The 19,987-nt window shown below is 40.0% G+C and overlaps 2 protein-coding genes across 2 annotated transcripts; one reads left to right on the top strand and one right to left on the bottom strand.

Annotated features, from left to right (window-relative positions):
• Positions 1 to 649: 649 nt before the first annotated feature.
• On the bottom strand, positions 650 to 16,299 carry LOC139467872 (peroxisomal membrane protein PMP34-like). The gene is made up of 9 exons (XM_071249390.1): positions 16,041 to 16,299; positions 13,482 to 13,542; positions 12,347 to 12,413; positions 10,176 to 10,330; positions 7,344 to 7,469; positions 5,420 to 5,568; positions 4,521 to 4,619; positions 3,897 to 3,958; positions 650 to 2,357 (listed from the first exon to the last, which is right to left on the bottom strand). Exons 1-9 carry the CDS (start codon positions 16,209 to 16,211, stop codon positions 2,207 to 2,209), a joined length of 1,041 nt encoding a protein of 346 aa, XP_071105491.1. The 5' UTR covers positions 16,212 to 16,299; the 3' UTR covers positions 650 to 2,206.
• A 290-nt stretch (positions 16,300 to 16,589) lies between these two features.
• Positions 16,590 to 19,485, top strand: LOC139467871 (uncharacterized protein C16orf52 homolog A-like). Its single transcript, XM_071249389.1, has 3 exons — positions 16,590 to 16,997; positions 17,414 to 17,626; positions 18,814 to 19,485. The coding sequence occupies exons 1-3, from the start codon at positions 16,895 to 16,897 to the stop codon at positions 18,999 to 19,001; spliced, it is 504 nt and encodes a 167-aa protein (XP_071105490.1). The 5' UTR covers positions 16,590 to 16,894; the 3' UTR covers positions 19,002 to 19,485.
• Positions 19,486 to 19,987: the final 502 nt, after the last annotated feature.

The raw sequence follows: 19,987 nt of genomic DNA, 5'->3' as shown, positions 1-19,987 counted from the left end.
CGAATCGCGGCGCCTTAGACGACTGGGCCACCCGTGCCCCCCCCTGAGATCAATGACATGTTGCACACACACAATGGCAAGAAATAGTACTCCGGAAAACTGTAAACAATGGGACAATAAATAAGTCTGTTATAAACAGTAATGATATGTTCAACACTTCAACATTTGAGAAAATATTGTTAGACACATTCAAAAGTGTTCATGATCAACAACCTCTATCACTTGTCCTCACACACTACAGATGGGTTGTTAAAGTATGGAAGTTACAGCAGTCATAGCGCTAAGTCGGCTTTGTGCAAGTGGGTTCTGCTCATCACATGGTTTTACACCCTAAATATTGGTTACTGTTCTACTGCCTGATCCAGCAAACTGAGTGAAGCGACAACCTCCTGATCCGTGTTGGACACCTTGTCAATATGACCATAGAGATTAACCCCATCAGCTAGCTGACAAGGTAAGGATGTCATCTGTCATCTTCCCAAGGCAAGAGAGTTAACTGACTTTAAAAGTCCAGTTTCCACCCTTGCTGAACTAGCCTGGAATTCCTGGGCTCGATCGTAGCGCCACCAGTGGCTGTTACGAGTTAAGTTCCTTCTATGCCTCTCCTATGAACCAATCAGATTCTACCTCTCGTATCACTTGCAAAACAAAATGGCAGCGCCCAGTCAAGACGATCTGATCGACAATCAAGATCTATATTGTGAGAAAACGGGTCTTACATCAGTACATCAAATCATGTGAGCACCTTGATCATTGTTGATTAAAAACTTGAAAAGATTTGGAAAATATCTGTTGACAACGAGTTGGCGGTGCACATGCTGTGCAAATCCTGCAATGGACCCAAATCTGCATGACAGTTTATGAACCAGATTTCGATTTTGGTGCACGATTTTGATTGGACTATGACATAAGACTCGTTAGTCCAGCCAAAATATAACTCCATAATACCAGCCTAGTTTGGCAAGGGTGGATGGAAACTGGACTTTTACAGTCAGTTAACTCTCTTGCCTCGGGAAGATGGTCATCTGTGGGATAACTGAACGCCCTGCTACATACTCCCTTATCAACAGAAGGCTTGTCCTGGGCATCATATTTAGGTACTAGGACTTTTTTTTAGCTCAAATTCAATATGTACATGCTCAGCCCAACATTGGGTACCATTGTCACAGCCTTCAAATATCCAGTTCCTGTGATGGGATTTGAACCATGGGCCTTCTGATCAGGTCAGGTCAGACACCTTGTCCACATGACCAAACAGATTAACCCAAGCTAGCTGACAAGGAGGGGATTCATGGTGAAGTACAGGTAGTCAATGCATTTACATGGTTAACATAGCCAGAGTCTTAAGTCCACAAATATTGCTGTAACTGAACAATCCAGCATGAAGTGTACTGTGTTTTTCCTTGGACCAGTTATATCAATACCGATAAATATATATATAAAAAAGAAACAAGTTTTAAAATTTGTGAGAAGCTGTTTGGTGCAGCTGTACTCAGGGCAGTAAGTGAGTGAGTAAAGTTTTATTCTTATGAGGATTAAGGTTAAGACTAACTTTGGATATGGTCCCTTTATCAGACAGGTTCTGAAACCGACAATGCCAAATTATTTTATCTTGTTCAGAACAACCTACTTATAGTTTTCCAAAAGTTGAAAGAAACTGTTTTTAATGTTGCGTTCAGTTGAAGACATATTTTTCAAGGTAGACACAAGTTTATGGATAACAACTTCTTTAACACTGTAAAAAGCGATGTTTCGGTATACATCCTTATACCGTTGTCAATCTTGTCACCCGTCAACTTCTAAGTAATGCCTATCAAACAATTAAGACATATTTTTGTTTAATTTTTTGTTAAAACCTTTAAAAACATGTATAAGCAGGTTTACCATAAAACAAGGAATCAAAGCTGGCCTTCAGTGCAATTCATTCAGTATGCTGACAATTGGCCCAGAAATGTTTGGAAGGACTCAAGACTCTTTGCTTCAGAGGTAGAAGTGGAAATCGGCAAACATGAATTAAACCTTCTTCTTAAAATACTTGAACCAAGTCCACAAATATGAGCTAAATGCTTATTAAATGTCAATTCATCTAAAATATATAAACAGATTAGTAAAATGGAAGAAACGTACAATAAAATTCTGTATAATAAGAACAGTAAATGGCGAATCAAACCGCTAAAGTTGTGATGTTTGCTAAGGTCCGACGTCATCATCTTTTCGGCATGGTTGGAGCCATGCCCATCAGGCGGAATATAAAAGCTGCTATTTTCTCGTAAGTGAGGAACATGAGAGCTGCTGTGAGCACTGTCTGTACCAACTTGGTCTCCATCCCCTTGTACAACGCCTGAATACCCTGAGTCCTGGAACACAACAAAGCTGTTTTCTTATAACTACAACACATTCTTTCCTTAAGTTTTGTTTGTTTGTTTGTTGTTTAACACCACATCTAGCAATATTCCAGCTATATGACAGTGATCTGTAAATAATTGAGTCTGGACCAGACAATCCAGTGATTGACATCATGAACATCGATCCACACAATTCGGATCGATGACATGCATCCCGATCCCGTTAGTCGGCTCTTACCACAAGCAGGGTCGCCTTCCCTAAATGAGTGTGTGAGTTCGGTTTAACACCACTTTGAACTGTATTTCAGTAATACCATGACATGTCAGCTTGATGTGAAAGCCTGAAGTGATGTAGGTCTTAGACGTTTATCACTAAACATAATCAGGTCGAACGGGGATTCGAACCCATGACCATACATTTCTGGCAAGCCTAAGGGACGCCACTCTGCACAGAAAATTGCATCAACCAAGATGACTGGTCCCATCCGGGCCCCTCTTTGATAAATGGGTTTGCAATTCACAAGTAACCCAAGTTAATATCCTTGTGAAACTCAGGCAAATGCCAGCTTCATTTGCTGTGATCAAACATAGGGTATTTTCTGCTGCTAAAAAATATAATATTGTGGCTCACAAAACAATTCCATGCATACTGTAGTGGTGATTGGAAAGGGAAGTAATTCCTGTGTTTTGTTTGTTTATTGTTCAACACCAGTCAGCAATAATACAGCTATATGGCGGTGGTCTGTAAGTAATCGATTCTGGACCAGACAATCCAGTGACTGACATAATGAGCATCTATCTACGCAAATTGGATACAATTGGAACAACCAAGTCAGCGAGCCTGACCAACCAATCCCATTAGCTGCCTCTTACAAGCATAGAATGCTGAAAAACAATTTCAACCCAGATATTCATGGGGGAACTCCTCTCAAACCATTAAAGGTTTATATTTAAAGCTACACAGAAGAGTTGTTTCTAAATGCTTGACTGCAATAGAACAAAACCTAATTCAAAAATAAAACATTACCAATCATGCTAATGTTTCAGTAAATGGATGACAATATGCATAATACTTTAAAAAACTCCCATTTACATTTGTTATAAGCTGTATGTGGGCAAGTAGGAGTTAATTTGCTTATTAGTTGATAGATAAAACGCTGTGTCTTTGACAATTAACCGTTAATCCTTGATTTCAGTGACTCTGCTTCATACCGGTCGCCAGCAGCCATGCTTGTCATAGAAGGTGACTAAATGGATCAGGTGATCAGGCTTGAACACTTGGTACCCTGACAGCATGGATCGTTGATCATAACATCAATCACAGGATCGTCTGATCGTACTCGATTGTTTACGGTCTGCTGTCATATAGCAGGAATACTGCTTAATGCATCAGACAAAGCATAATGTCAGATTACAGCATTCCCAAAAAGGACAGTTAAGAGTTGCACTGTGAATACAAACTTACAAAGGCAGACTTCCTGAACTGAGTATCAGGATATTTGTAGGGGCAGATGGTATTGAAAGTGCTGTTATCACCAAATCTCCACATACCTGACGAGATGATGGAGGTTTTGGAGAATGGACTGTGTGGATTCCAGCTTGCAAAATCCAGCCTGTAAGTAGAAACAACATCTAGATGACAGTGTAACGTTTACCTGTCTGTGTTACAAAACATTGACATGTTTACAACTGATATCTGTTACCATTGTTGTTACACTTTAATTCAAACACTCCATCTGTTACTGAACTGGGATTTGCTAAAGCTGAAACATGAAGATATCTAGTTGGTTGATCAGACTGGTGAGGCGTTAGAACTTACAGAGACATTGATGGCTCACCCAGAGAGGGACAGATTACCACGCAACAGAAAACTTAACCTAGAGATTGAAAACTTGAGACTGAGATCTTTCATGGAGGCTGAGATCTTACCCCAAGACTGAGATCATACCCAAGGACTGAATCTTACCCCAAGACTGTTATATTACCCCGAGACAGATATCTTACCCCAAGACTGAGATCATACCCTGAGACTGAGATCTTACCCTAAGACTAATTTCTTACCACAAGACTGAGATCTTACCCCAAGACTGAGATCTTACCCTGAGACTAAGGTCTTACCCCAAGACTCAGATCTTACCCTGAGACTCAGATCTTACCCCAAGACGGAGATCTTACCCTGAGACGTGACTGGATCACCTGCAGAGGGTAGGTGAAAACTGTGGCTGCTGCCTTTGCTATCGCTCCAATCACAAAGTACAGGAAACCACTCAGCTCCTGTAACCATAGCAACACAACTTCAATACATTTTACATTGTCCAAATATGAATAATGGGACAAAGGCATAAATGGAATTTGTAAGTTGTTTCTGAAAAGATGTTGGGTGAGTGGGGTTTTATGCCACCTGTATGAATATTCCAGCAATATCAACACGGGTACATCAGAAATAAACTTTACACATTGTACCCATGTTTGAAAATGAACCCTGACTTGCATGAGTGAGTGAGTGAGTGAGTTTGGTTTTACGCCGCTTTTAGCAATATTCCAGCAATATCACGGCGGGGGGACACCAGAAATGGGCTTCACACATTGTACCCATGTCGGGAATCGAACCCGGGTCTTCAGCATGATGAGCAAACGCTTTAACCACTCGGCTTCCCGACCGCCCTTGACCTTGCATGACAAGCTAGCACTTTAACCACCAGGATTCCCCACCAGCCCTCATAAATAAGTACTCAATGCCTTCTGAAACCATTTCCTGGAGTTTCTACATGTAATTTCAATCAGATGGTCAGACTCTTTAACTTGGTCACCGTACCCCAGTGTTCATCACATCAACCACTGGTTCAACTGGCCTGACATTTTACAGGCCAGCATGATAAACCTGGAGTAAAGCTGACCAGCAATATTCCCTCGCTGATACCCCTGTCACATGTACAATATCTCTGTTGGGATGATTTCATCTACAAACTATTACTCCACACTCAACCTCCTTTCCCTTTAGACAGCTGAATATTTCAAAAGCCAGAAGAAACCTCATATTTTTTACAGCCCAACACCTCTCACAGACAACTTACAGGTGTTTTGAAGAGTTTCTGGAAGTATCGCTTGACGAACTCATACACCATGAACTGTATAGCTGGGTTGGAAGCCAGTAACAATGAGGGCATCGTGCCATTCCACAGTCCCGACACACCCTCAGTCTTCACAATCTTTGTCAGGCAGTCTACAAATAAACAAGTGGTCCTGAACAGTATTTCAGTGATATCATGGTGTCATACTAAAGGGAGTGGCAATTTAAAAGTAAGACAGTGGGTAGGGCTGGCTATTGATATAGATTATATAGATTGATAATCACTAAATATCGATTAATTATCGCTAAATATCAAAGAAGTAACTTTAACCATATATGCAAGAAAGTCCCGAAAGAAATCAACAATATTTCATGCCACTGGTGAGCAGTGACACATTTATGCATAGATTACTTTGTGGACATTTGAGATATAACAAAAGAAACCGTTGCTTTCCATCTTTGATAACTGACATTATTGACAATAACAAGTCAGTTTCGGTACACTTAAAAATTATTTCATTACAATAGTTATGTTATTATTTTAGATGACAACAATTTCATACCGATAATTGTTATTATGTCTTCCCATCGACGATAATTCCAGTTATCTATCTTTTTTGCCAGCCCTAACAGGGGGTATACCATCACCACTGGGACAAAACCTTAGACTTTCAACTTATGAAGCAGGAATAATCGTGAACAAAGTCTGGCAGCTAAACAATGCAACTCTGCACAGTAGCTTACTACAGACTAGCCAATGGACCACCATCTTCCCGAGGCAAGGGAGTTAACTGACTTTAAAAGTCCAGTTTCCACCCTAGCCAAACTAGGCTGGAATTCCTGGGCTCGATCGTAGCGCCACCAGTGGCTATTACGAGTTATGTCCCTTTTATGTCCCTCCTATTGACCAATCAGATTCAACCTCATATCACTTGTATTTGCTTCAAACAAGATGGCGTCATCCAGTCAAGACGATCTGATCAATAATCAAGTTCTTTATTGTGATTAAATGGGTCTTACTTCGCAAAGTGCATCAAATCAGGTGAGCACTTTGATATAAAACATGAAAAGGTTTGGAATATATATATATTGACGGTACACATGCTTTGCAAATCCTGCGGACGGCCGAAATCGTCATGGCAGTTCACAAAACGGATGTTGATTTCATAACGTGATTTTGATTGGACTATGCATAGTCTTGTTAGTCCAGCAAAAATATAACTGCATAATTCCAGCCTATTTCGGAAAGGGAGGAAACTGGACTTTACTGTCAGTTAACTCTCTTGCATCAGGCAGATGATGGACCATCTGTGCTACCCTACAAACACACAATAAGTAAAATGTCAGGGTGTATGACTAATTATACAAAGACCTCATACACAGTGGAACTGTTTGCAGAACTGTAACCATGGTAACTGGCTCACCGAGAAACATAAATGATCCTCATGTCCTTTGCTGATGGAATTACCCGAATGAGTAATAATTGCTATTTAGCTTTTCTAAATTATTGCAAGCATTTTTGTCAAAATGATCACCAATTATTGAATTGTAAAGAAGTTAACAGTAGACTCAGTGAGTTTGGTTTTACGCCGCTTTTAGCAATATTCCAGCAATATCACGGCGGGGGACACCAGAAATGGGCTTCACACATTGTACCCATGTCGGGAATCGAATCCGGGTCCTCGGTGTGAGCTAATGCTTTAACCACTAGGCTACCTGACCTCTCCTCGCTAACAGTAGATGTTTTATTTTATAAACTATGATATACGCTTGTAATGTCCTGTACTGTTCATCATAGCCAACAATATAATTACCACCTGATCCTATGTTTTACTGAGCTCATAAGACAATCATCGGATACCATTGTACCCCGGATTTTCCACAGTGTCTGCTGGAGACGGCTTTGTCACTACAGCCCCGGCACTTACCCCAGATGCCCTTGTAGTGCTGTGTTGTGTGCTCCTCGTACTTCTTGGTGTGGAGTTTGGCCCCCTGGAGCTTTATACGTGTGTTGACAACCCACAGAGGAGTCGTCGCTAAAACATTCACAATTCCTGAAACACAAAAAGATACTCTATAAAATACTCCATAAAATCTACGATAAAACTTAAGGAAGAGAATTTATGGATGGCAACTTCTTTACTATGAGGAACACAACATTTCAGAGTATATGCTTACTCCTTCATCAGGTAAATGATGAAGTATGTGATACACCTGATGAAGGAGTAAGTACTGTAAAACGTGAAATTAACGCAAGCATGAATTAAATGCGAAAAATGCGAGTGGTCTTTGCTCACATTATTAAACATCGCATTTGTATCAACAATAAGACATTTTGGATAGCAGAAATACCAACTTAGACATACGCTGAAAACAAACAACTATGTATTCCACATCAATGTTTGTAACAAGTACATAAACAATGTCTTTCAAACACTAATTACATCCTGTGAATTGTCACTACTGAGGTGAAGACAAGCGTTCTACTCACTCATGTCATCACTTATCACACCTGCCAGTCCAGACAGACGCCACCCAACAGGGTGTCTTTGCTCTTTGCGACTGAATCAAGGGCCGACACGAGCCAGCGCGCAGGTATTGTTTTAGCTGAAGTACTCTACTCAGCGCTAATCAGCGGTGCTATTTGGTGTGTGACTGGATTAATGTAAGGTTGGATTAAGGTGAGGATTCTCCTGTAAACCTGACAGAGGACGTTCTGTTTAGATATAAATCCACTGATGCTTGAGAGGAGGGGTTGTCGCATTCATATTGAGTCGCACTTTTGGCTAGGGGCCAGCGGTCGCATTCTTTTGGAGACGCATAAATTACACGTTTTACAGTATATACTCTGAAACATTGTGTTCCTCTAAGATAGAAGTTGACATTCATAAATCCTCTTCCTTATCATGCTTATGTGTATCACTTCTAAATGCCTTTCAAAGATTTCATATTTAAGTTTATTGTAATAATATTCTTCAATTTACTCTGATTAGTGCTGGGAATCTTGTGCTTGTGACCTTCTACTCCTTGCTGTAGATCAATCTTTCACCTTCAGTCTTAAACCTCTGGATGCCGAGGTTTTTTTTTCTGACTCACTTTTTCCAAAGATCTAAATAGTGAAGGTTGTGCGAGAATTGCACTCACGCGCCACTGGATCTACCTCTGGCTATAAAATTACACAGAGGTGGAGAATCTTAAATTTCCTATTTGATGGTGTAAATTTAACTGCAAATATTAAACCGGCTTTAAAAAAAGACACATCTAAGTGTTGTCCGAGAATTTATTCTGCGTTGAAAAACAGTAAATATTTCCTCTTTTTATCGTACACCGACAAAAGTACTGGGCGACGATATTTTTTATTTAGAAGCTTTACGGAAACTGTGAGCGAACAAAATACTGCCTAATATCTGAACGACAAAACTATATATCAAATGGAGTTATATGCATATGCCGAAATGATGAAATCGTACTTCATCAAAAAGAGGTAATAGAGAAATGGATGGCCCTATCTAACCTATAGTGACAAACAAAAAGTGAGATGTCAAAAAGACTTCCACTTCAAACGGAGACTCAACTGAACATGCAGAAGGGTCTTACAGTTACTGTGACAGACCCTGTACATTCTGCCAGTGATATTGACTTACGTGAGACTCACCTAACAAGGTACAGTCATGACCCGCTTATACAGGCTTCAGATATCCGGAAACCTCGGTTCCTGGACGATTTTCATTCAAAACGAAATAATTACTATATAATTTTACCCGTATATCGGGAAATTCAGTTTCCGGAACCGACGGTCATTTTCATGTACAAAACACTGAAATGCACACAAAATTGTCTCACTTATCCGGACAATACACTTCCGCTGGTGGTAATCCTTCCGCTGGTGGTAATCCTTTGATTCGTGAGAAGTCAATTAACCAAGTGACACTGAGTTACGTTTGAGACGAGCTTGTTTATTGTACATGTAATCCCCTTCGATAAATATGGCGTCTGTGGAGGTCAAAGTTGTGTAAGTATGGCCTGTCAACCAGCGAAACGTAAGCAACACGCAGTTACAGCACGCGAAAAAAGAGAAATTTGTCTGTTTAAAGAAAAGCACCCGTCAGCAAGTTTAGAAACCATCAGTAAGCATTATGGCACTGAATTTGGACATACCATAGGAAAATCGACAATTGGTGACAGTTCAAACTTCCATGACAGACTTTTTGAAACGTGTATGAATAAAGATTGAGTGGATGTATCTGTTTGCTCTGTCATCTGTCATGAGTTGCATAACTGAAGGGGAGTAACTCTTCCAGTAAGAAGCTGGTTTCAGTTATACGGAAATTTGTTTATACGGACGAATTGTGAAATGACGCAAGTGTCCGTATAAACGAGGCACGCCTGTATGACTGTTACAGTGACATGAGTGGGTTTTTTATTGGCAATTACCATACAGTTTTGACCAATAAAATATAACACAGATGAGGAATTTTACATTAAAATTGCTGAAATAAATATGACAACACAGGTCACATCACCATACTGTCACAGCCCATTCAGGTCACATCACCACTCTGTCTCAGCCCAATGTCTCCAATGATGATATTCACTTCACCTGACACAAACAGCAGTGGGCTAGCCTTGTGGTTAAAGCGTTCACTCGACACGCTGAAGTTCCAGGTTTCGTTCCCCACATGGGTACAATGTGTGCAGCCCATTACTTGTGTTCCCAACGAGACTATAGCAACAAGCAGTGTAAAACCAAACTCACTCACCTGACACAAAGCCAAGGAGTAGATCCTTGCTAGGTGCAGCTTTCTCTCCTGGTCCAATGAAAACACTCTTCAAGCCATTGTATGTGTAGAAGTACACAAAGTTAGATAGGCACAAGGAAGACACGACGGAGAACCACCCTCGGTATATGCCGTGGCTGAAACATAGCACAAGCAGTTCCGCCTGAGATCTCGCGAATAATTTTACGTATCATGGTACAGGCTGACAAAACCACGATGAAATCACTAAAATAACTGCTTCACACAATCAGCATACCTTTTTTTCTGTTTGGGGACTTTTCAAACCCACAATACATGCATTTGAAGACTTAAGTGTGTATCCAATATGACGACCATGTGCTTGTGTTCCCCCATGTTTACAGGTGGCGCTTACAGTGAGACTTCCACTGTTATGGGAGGTAACTCAATCAGTTTGTGTTCTATTTATAGCGTATTGAGACTCCAGAAACTCGCAAGATTAGTATCGTCTGTGCCTAAGTATAGCTGACATCATAGGTATCGGTGAATCGTTACCATGGTTACAGCCCTAATGAGCAGGATAAGCAGAAATAAACTCCTCACTGACCCCACTGATCCTTCACAACTAAGTTCAGAATTTCTTATTACCTCTAGGCAAAAGAAGAATATCCTACAACTAATCTACACACCAGAACATGGATACAAACGAATTACTCAACAGTTCAAACCACCTCTTATATTTATCCTTACAAAAATATGGACAAATTTATTGTTTTCATTATACACACAGAAATTGACACAATCTGCATGATCAGGTCCAAAATATCCTAATAATTCAGAACAGCTCCATAAGCACACATGAGCACAAGCAATGTTCGAAATAGACATCGGCCTATAGGCCCAAGCAAGACAGATTTATTTGCGCTTGGGCTTATGGTTTTAAATTTCAGAAGGTCCTAACGGCCTGCAGTTTATTTAGGTAATTTGAGTGAGTGAGTATTCCACTGTATTCCATTTATATCGCGGTGTATCAGCTTAATGTGGGAGGAAAGTCAGAAGTGATACAGGTCTCAGATGTTTACCGCTTCGTTGAAACCCACGAGGACGGGCATGGTGCTGACAAACCTAGAAACATAATCTGGGCGAACCGGGATTCGAACCCACTATCATAGGTTTCTGGCATGCCCAAGAAATGCAACTCTACACAGCGAATTGCGGCACCTTAGGCGACTGGGCCACCAGTGCCCCTTTAAGTAATTTGAACAGAAGGAAACAGTTGTTCTGGGTTTGGTTTGGTATCGCTCATCCAAATACACTCATCGATTGGCATGGAAGTGCTCGCCCAAACACATCCGTTTATATACCACTTGTGCATGTTCTTTTTCGTAAAGCTTGTGCTTTTCATGCTCTGTATGTGACAGACAACTACGTTGAACAGTGTAACATTTTAGTTGACATTTATTTGTTGTGGGACAAAGACGTCCTTAGGACTCCAGTTAGGTGGCTGCGTTTGAGTGAACTTCCATTATCTGATTATCGGGAAGTTAAAACCACTTCATAACAGAAAGTGGTCAATTATTCACACTACCGTTGAATATACAGAAAAAATGTCATTTTAAGGGGACTTATTCAGTTTTGCAAGGAAGGTTTGTATTTCTGTCTTTTGTCTCATTAAATGTCCGACATGATCTTTTCGACTTGTTACTTATTTAACAGGGAATAAGAACTGCCTCATTCCAAAAATTATTTATTAAGCATTATGATAAACATAACTTTCATATTTATAAACAGTTAGATCAGACCTTTCCAATGACATTTAGTCGCAAAGAAGTTTGACAAGCTGATAATTTCCTGACATATTTTTTAAGACAGAGTTCGAAAATTTAATCAATTTTTCTGATGACATATAGCGGCCTAAGCGGCTATCTCTTGTTAAGGCTTTATACACCTTTTTTATAGTTCATATTCACTACTATATGAACAAACAAAATTCTAATGTGCCCCATGGTGGGGGATAGTGATAACACTGCTTACAAGTTCATTTTACTCTAACAATATGTTATCATAGTAGGCAATGTGCAAACAAAATGTCTTCAGATGAAAAAAGGGGAGAGGCCAACCCCAGAACTCTCCCCTCTGGATTCACCACTGAGGGGTGGATAGCTTTCGATCAGGAGAGTGTATTAAGAACTTACAGTCCCTCTTCTTTCACAATATCACTTATCACTTGTGGCGTGTGCTTGGACTCTCGCTGATCATCAACTACAAATAAAGATAATGCATTTTAATTTTCATAAATCCAAACTAACATGCTAAACTGGGGTAAAGGTTAAAACTAGGAGGGAGTTCTTGCGACTGAAACAGGAAATAGGTTCTCAACCCTGCCCAAAACAGAATCACAGGTCACAAAACAACTTCTGTATTGTTTGCAATGACGTTCCTGGGGTAATTCTTGCCCCTTCATTATTGTTCTGCAGGTTAATACTGTGAGAAAGCATATTGAGGTGAGGTGAAATTGGGGTTAACATCGCATCCAAGATTATTGCACTTACATAGTGATGTGCATGCACGTATGTCGTATGTGGGGGGGGGGCTGGTACCATGCTGGACTGATGTCGATTGAAAGTGCTAGCCCACTGAGATACCATACCGCAGTTTAACATAAATACCCTACTCAGACACAGTATACTAATTCCAAGCCGCCCAGTCCTTGTTTTATCCCCTTAAAGCAGAGGGCCAGACAGGGTATCAACAAGTACCATCTTTTTACTTCTTTTGGTATGACACGGCCGTGGATCGAACCCCGGACCTTCCACTCTCCTGGCAAAATCTCTACCACTAGACCATGGAGGCAGCCGTAAGCATATTGAGCTCATACATGCTGATATGTCTACACAACATAGGGTTAATGGTCACCTAGCAACAAGTGGGAACCCCGATTGTATGAGCATGCCACAGGCATGCATACAGAGCCAAATAAATATGCATGGACATTCCTATTATACCTGATAAACGTTTACCAAGATCAGGTCACAATACTAATAGCCAGTGCAGATCCAGGGTAGAATAGGTCTTCAGCAACCCATGCTTGCTGTAAAAGGCGACTATGCTTGTATTAAAGGTGACTAACGGGACTCGCTGACTTGGTTCATGCATGTCATCGTATCCCATTGCCCGGATGGATGCCCATGATGTCAATCACTGGATTGTCTGGTCCAGACTCGATCATTTACAGACCACCATCATATAGCTGGAATATTGCTGAGTGCGGCGTTAAACAACAAACAAACACAAATACTAATAGAAATAACCATATCACATATAACCTACTTTGAAGTCGAGTCCGAGCGGTGTCCAAGGGGAAGAAGACAGTTATAGCCACCACACTTCCCTGAAGATAAAAGAAGACTATTGTTATGTAGCAGTGAAGATGATTTAAGTTTATTTGTAGTGATTGTCCAGGGCAGCAAATGGTTGAAAAGTTGACAGCTCCAGTGGCCAGACTGTAAAAGAAGTGTGACATACAGTTGTCTCCCTTGCTTATTGACAAACACACCAGACTTGATCGTTTGAGAGGTTTCAAGATGGGACAGATTCCAGAAGAATGGTTATACTAATATGAGAACAGTGCAGTGGATATTCCAGGCCTCTTACGACCTGACTTACATTTTATCTACTTGACAAATGTGGACTGGATACCTGTCTGAAAACACCAAATTTTCTGGCAGCTTCCAAGAACACTCTGGAGCACAGGCATCTTTCAGACACTTGACAGTGACAAGTTCTGGACATTGATGAGTACACTAGTTAACATATACAGTCTGCTAGCTTACTGCTCCTGCTACCATGGCTACGTATCTGACCCATCGTATTGCCTTGTGACATTATAAACCTAGCCCTGTGTGTTCCAAACTAGCTTTTGTTAATTGTTCATAAACTTGTGTGGTCATTTACTGACTTCATAACTCAGTCCCGTTCTTTCCTCTGCATTTCAGTTTGTAAATCACCTCACAGTGAGTACTCGCCAACAGCACAATAGGGGGCAGGGGCTAGGATTCTTGAGGTTTGCTGCTATGGTATTTAATTCTGCTATGGTATTTAATTCACGCAATTCTATCATGTCTATGGACACAGTAAATCTTAACATCATGCAGGCCCAGGACATCATGCAGACCCAGGACAACTAAACATGTTAAATTTCTACAATGTACCTATGAATATGTTAAACAAGTCCAAAATATTCCTTATTTCATCTACCTGATCTACAACAATCTGATATATGATAGTAATTGTTAGTACCATGGATAAAGCGGAAATAACTTGATGTAATCAAAGATATTACATCAAAGTTTAATCCCATGATCTACACATGCTACAGGTGTCTTTGTCAATAGTATATCAAATGCTGTCATAGTATAATCAATTCTCCCCCAATTTTACAAGCATGACTGAGCACTGTCATTGATTGTGTTTACATTTTTAACACTTTCTCAAAGTTCATACATATAGTTTCCACAAAATAAATATTGAAAAGTATGATTTATTAGTTATATTAAAGGTTTGTAATTCAAATTTATGTACATATAACGTATAACATTGTATTTATACAGGCAATTCAATGGTCTGTGAAACTATTCAGTCGCAGGTTTCTATTGGTAGTCACTGTACACAGACTGGTGTAATATAGACCTGGTACCCAGAACAGTCACTTCAAAACTTCAAGGCTATATCATGCATATCTGAATAACAAAACTGGGGTTCTACTTATACACTAGATTCGGACTTCTAATAATACTTATAACCATCATAACACTGAGGGTAAAAGATTACACCACATTTCATGTTTTAAAGTGAGTGAGTGAGTTGGGATTAACGCCGCTTTTAACATTATTCCAGATATATCAGGGCGTGTCAGCTTAATGTGGGAGGTAATCCTGAAGTGATGCAGGTCTCAGAAGTTTACCACTTCGGTGAAACCCACGAGCACAGGATTCGAACCAACAATCATAGGTTTCTGGCATGCCTAAGGGACGCAACTCTGCATAGCAAATCGCGGCCCCTTAGACAACTGGACCACCCGTGACCTCTCATGTTTTACATGTTAAACTTATTTGCAGGTGAATAGGGCTAGGATGGGTAACTCAGGTACACAGGTTGGTACTGAATAGGACCCAGGTACCCACAGCACTTCCCGGACCTGTGGATAGTCACGTGATATATTATTTTATGATAAAAACTCACGACAGCTCAGTTACACTACAAGTCGCTAATGTTTGCATTCCTTTTGACTTGTAAATGTTTCAGTAAAGAGAAAGCTTCAGTCGACTTCAGTGTACGCATGATCTGATCTTTTGATACATGTTTCTAATTAGTTTTTGCCAGGGCTGCAGACAAATAATCAGACATTTTGTACCCATCAATCAAGTCTACAGTGGGTACCCAGGTCGGGTCGGGTCAGGTAATAGGGATATGGGTACCATGTTAAAAGTAGTGGAACTGTTAAATTAATATGAATTTACAATTATCAGAGAACTTTCGTTACTGATACGGACCTAATTAATATGTAAGTGTATGAGCTGTTAGTACTTATTTGAGCATTTATCAAAAGAGGAGACAATGTATTTTATATTATATCAACCAACAAGAATAATAAACGTGATACAGAACTGTTTCAATGTATGGATATACATGAGCATAAACTTTAAAAATCACACAAACTCTTAATAGATCATTGAACATACTTGAGGTAATGCTTGCAGTGGTGGTCGAAGGAGAGGATATAAGTTGAGCACAAGTGTTTATAATGTAAGCATATGGATTCCGACTGATGACGGGTGGGGTTCATCAGAAACATAGTGAAAATAACAAAACACGAAGATGTCAACTTACCACGGCACCTGAAACAGCGTGTACGAGGTTGGAATACGAGAAGAGCTTCGACAAAGCGCCTGCTTGGACCATTTTCGTCACTCCATTTTTCAGCTCAAGTTCAACTTTAGGAGCCACAGCAGACGAACATAACCTGATTGAAACAGGAACCGGATATCCCCATATGTTCATGGTAGGGCAGGTCACCCTATTTTTAACGTTTAACCACCGGTGACAACTGACACACTTTATCAGTTTACTATCAACCCAAGCTCCTCAACTCACCGGTACTTTTTCGTGTACCATAGACCATACACCCGTGTAGTCCTCATATTACTTTAGTAAAAGGTTTCTTTCCGACTGAGTAGAGTTTAAGTATTGCATAGAACTCTTGGTGTTTGAAAAACATTTAATTTTCGTTTACAGTGTGCTTTTACGACTCATTAGTGTCGAAATATGTGTACATATTAAAAGGCCTAAATCGTTTTACTCAATATCCCACTGAAAATGGTCCTCCATTTATTCTTAAACATCCGGGACATGTGACATGTAAGGTGAAGGTCGTATAACCGGAACTGAAGTTTTCTTCGGATCCGTGAGTGACGTTTTGTTTTGTTCATCTCAGACGACGGGAAAACGAGTTCACGCTAGTTGATATTGGTCATATGTCAAAATATATGACGTGTGGGAATGGACGTAATTAAAATTGACGATTTTGTGTTTAATTAATTAAAGAGGTGCAGGCTGTAGCTCATTTCAGGTGCGTGGAATCAGCTGATAGAATTGAACAGAGAAATACTCAAACAGATCAGGGTCGGATCGAGAGTCGTCAGAGTCTGTCAGTTTGTCGTTAGTGCGGAGACCTAGAGCGAATAATGGACAAACTGACAGCTTTGTCTGGGATACTGTTTTTCACAGCTGATGTCTTTGCAATTGGAAGTCTCGCCAATCCTGATTGGATTGTAACCAGTGTTGCTGGTAAGTTAAACAATGATACGTAGATGTTAAATGACAATACAATTCTTGTTATGGAAATGTCAATAGACATGACCTGCAAAGTCTTTCAAGTCTGTCTGTTTGTACTCAGTCTCACAATTAATGGTAGTTTGCTCAACCTGTTTAAAACATGTTTCATTCGTTTCAATGATTCAAACAGCCAAACTTTCTTCTTTTTTTTCCTCAGTTAGTGAATATTCCTCAACAAAATCAGCAACTATCTGGGGTGATTGTTTAGTAAAAGAGTTTATATATCAGATACACTTGCACCATACAGAGCATAATTTTCATATAAATGTTAGGTTTCTTTGTTCTTTTGGACAGTATATACAGTTATATAGATTTGCTCCATTCATGACAAAGTGTTTCAAGCATATCTTTTCTTTTTGTACTTTTAGGAAATATGAGACTTGGTCTCACTCGACAGTGTCAAATGATTCATGGCCGACCAGAGATCTGCACATCGCCCCGACTATCAACTGAGTGGATGTTCTCATTTATTTGTATCGTGGGTGGGATTCTGTGCCTGACTGCCACATGTGCCCTTCTATTTGCCTCCCACTGGCGGAGGGCAACAGTTCGCTACTCAAGATGGCTGGCATTCATTGGAAGTAAGTTTTTGCTAGGGCATATTTTGTGTGGGTGAAACAATACACCAGTGTACTGGCGCCGCGTGAGTTTTCATGCAATGATACAAAGCACAATATATCCTTTTCTGTAACGATGCAAGACGATACACTTGCTAAAATATATTACTTAATTACTACTTGATTAATGACACCTCAACAATTTTGTAGGTCAAACATGTGTTGTAATTAGCATTCCTAGTTCACTACTAAAAATATTTTTTACAAAACATTTCACCCTTTGTCTGCAGCTAGCTTTTCCTTTTCAACCTCCTCTAAAAATATTTACAGTAAAGAGGTGTAAATTTGACATAAATATGCGTATCACGATATGTATCGTATCGTGACCTATATGTAGTGAGATACATATATCTTGACCTTGATGTATCGTTTCACCCCTAATATTTAAGCATAATTTTGCTATTTAGGAATTTTTCCAAAAACAGTTTTTCCCTGTTTCCATGGAACAAGTTACACTTAGCTGAAATGGAGGTGTGTGTCATTTCCAGAGCAGAACTAAGATTTTTCATCCACACTAAATACATGTGTTAATCAGGGGCTGAAGTTGTGCCTTTTGTTATTTAGGAATTTGAAGAATTTCTTTTTCACTGTTTCCATGGAAACAAGTTAGATTTAGCTGAAACCTGGGTAGGTGTTATTTCTGGAGCAGAACTCAAAAACTATTCAAGGTTTTTCATCCAAACTTGGTAGATATATTAATCAGGGGATAAAGTGGTGTCCTTTACTATTTTTAGAATTTTTTCTTTTTTCGATTCCATAGTAAAAAGTTTTACTTTCACTCTGTTCATATTGGTGTGTTTGTCCAGACCATATCTCTGATACTGATAGGCATTATTTCATGAAACTTTGCACACACAAAGACTATGCTGTCAACCGGTGCCTTTTGCAATTAAGGGATGTTTAGAATTTTTTATTTTTACATTTCCATGGCAAGAAGTTTGATTTTGACTCTGTTCCTGGTGTTTTTTGTCAGGACCATATCTCTAAAAATAATTGGTATTCTTTTATGACACGCTTCACACACAAAGACCATGTTGTCAAGCAGTACCTGTTGCTATTTAGTGATTTTTAAGAATTTATATTTTTATTTATGTCTACCCCTGCCTAGATGCAGTGCTGAATATTGTACTCAATTTCTTCATTTACTTCAGTGACCTTGTTTTGCCTTGCTGCCATTGTGTTCCCTGTGGGTTTCCATATCGACGAGATCGGAGGCCAACCCTACAAGCTGCCCAATCACACGCAAGTTGGATCATCTTATGTTCTCTTCATCATGGCCATCTTCTTCACCATCATCTCCGAACTCTTCACAGGGAAGGTGTGCCTTCCAGTGCTGTGACAATCATTCAGAGTTTTGTGGAACAGAGCTGTGTGGAGTTAATTGATGATCAACAGTAAACATAAGACAATGGGTTGAGACATTCTTACATGGTCATAATGGTGTACTGGAGGCTTATGTTGAATATCAAGTTTTATGTCTTGTCACCCTGATTGTCTCAAGTTTCATGTCTGATTGCCATGATCGTCATGCTATCACTTGACTTTGTGTGTTTCTGACGGAAAGTGGACGTTGCCATAATGTCACATCAGTCATAGTGGCACCCAAGTTGACATAAAAAAAATTAACATGACTCTACAAATATTACAGATGAATCTCATTTCTTGGTTGTTTCAAAGTATGTTTATCTCATAATTGACCACTGGCTCGTCACAACGAAGACCCGGGTCCGATTCCCCACATGGGTACAACGTGTTAAGCCCATTTTCCGGTGTGCCACGCCGTGATATTGCTGGAATATTGCTTAAAGCGGCATAAGACCATACTCACCATGCTCACTCACTCATAATTTGCCAATGGACTTCATGTGAATTGTTTATGGCAGTCCCTCTGTGTTAATACTCTTGATAGCAAAGTTTCCCTTGACATCCAGATGATGGTCAGATTTATAGCATGACATTTTCTCATACAAACATGGCTGCTGAAGAGAAACGTGGCAGGTGAGAACACATCACTACAAGCAGACATGACTGGTCTGCACTACCCTGCCAGGGCTCGACATGTTCATAGTCCTTGTTCACTTCTGTGCACAAAGTACAGGGCCGATGACAATCAGGCTCGGACCAAACTATGGTGCTTTTTCTGCAAACAGGGACCATGAATTATCTCCAAAGGGGTCACTTTTATAGTGCTCTATGGAGGACAATAAAACCAAAATGCTTATGACTGCTGATGCTTTAGGATGTGGCTGTCTGTCATGTGAGTCAGTATGGTTGTTACTGATTGATGATGTGCGACATGCTGTGTCTCTGTGTTGATGATAGAAC

This window comes from Haliotis cracherodii, unplaced genomic scaffold (assembly GCF_022045235.1).
Source record: "Haliotis cracherodii isolate W230 unplaced genomic scaffold, xgHalCrac1.p SCAF_2, whole genome shotgun sequence".
Lineage (NCBI taxonomy): Eukaryota > Metazoa > Mollusca > Gastropoda > Lepetellida > Haliotidae > Haliotis > Haliotis cracherodii.
This window is presented reverse-complemented; position numbering and strand designations above follow the sequence as displayed.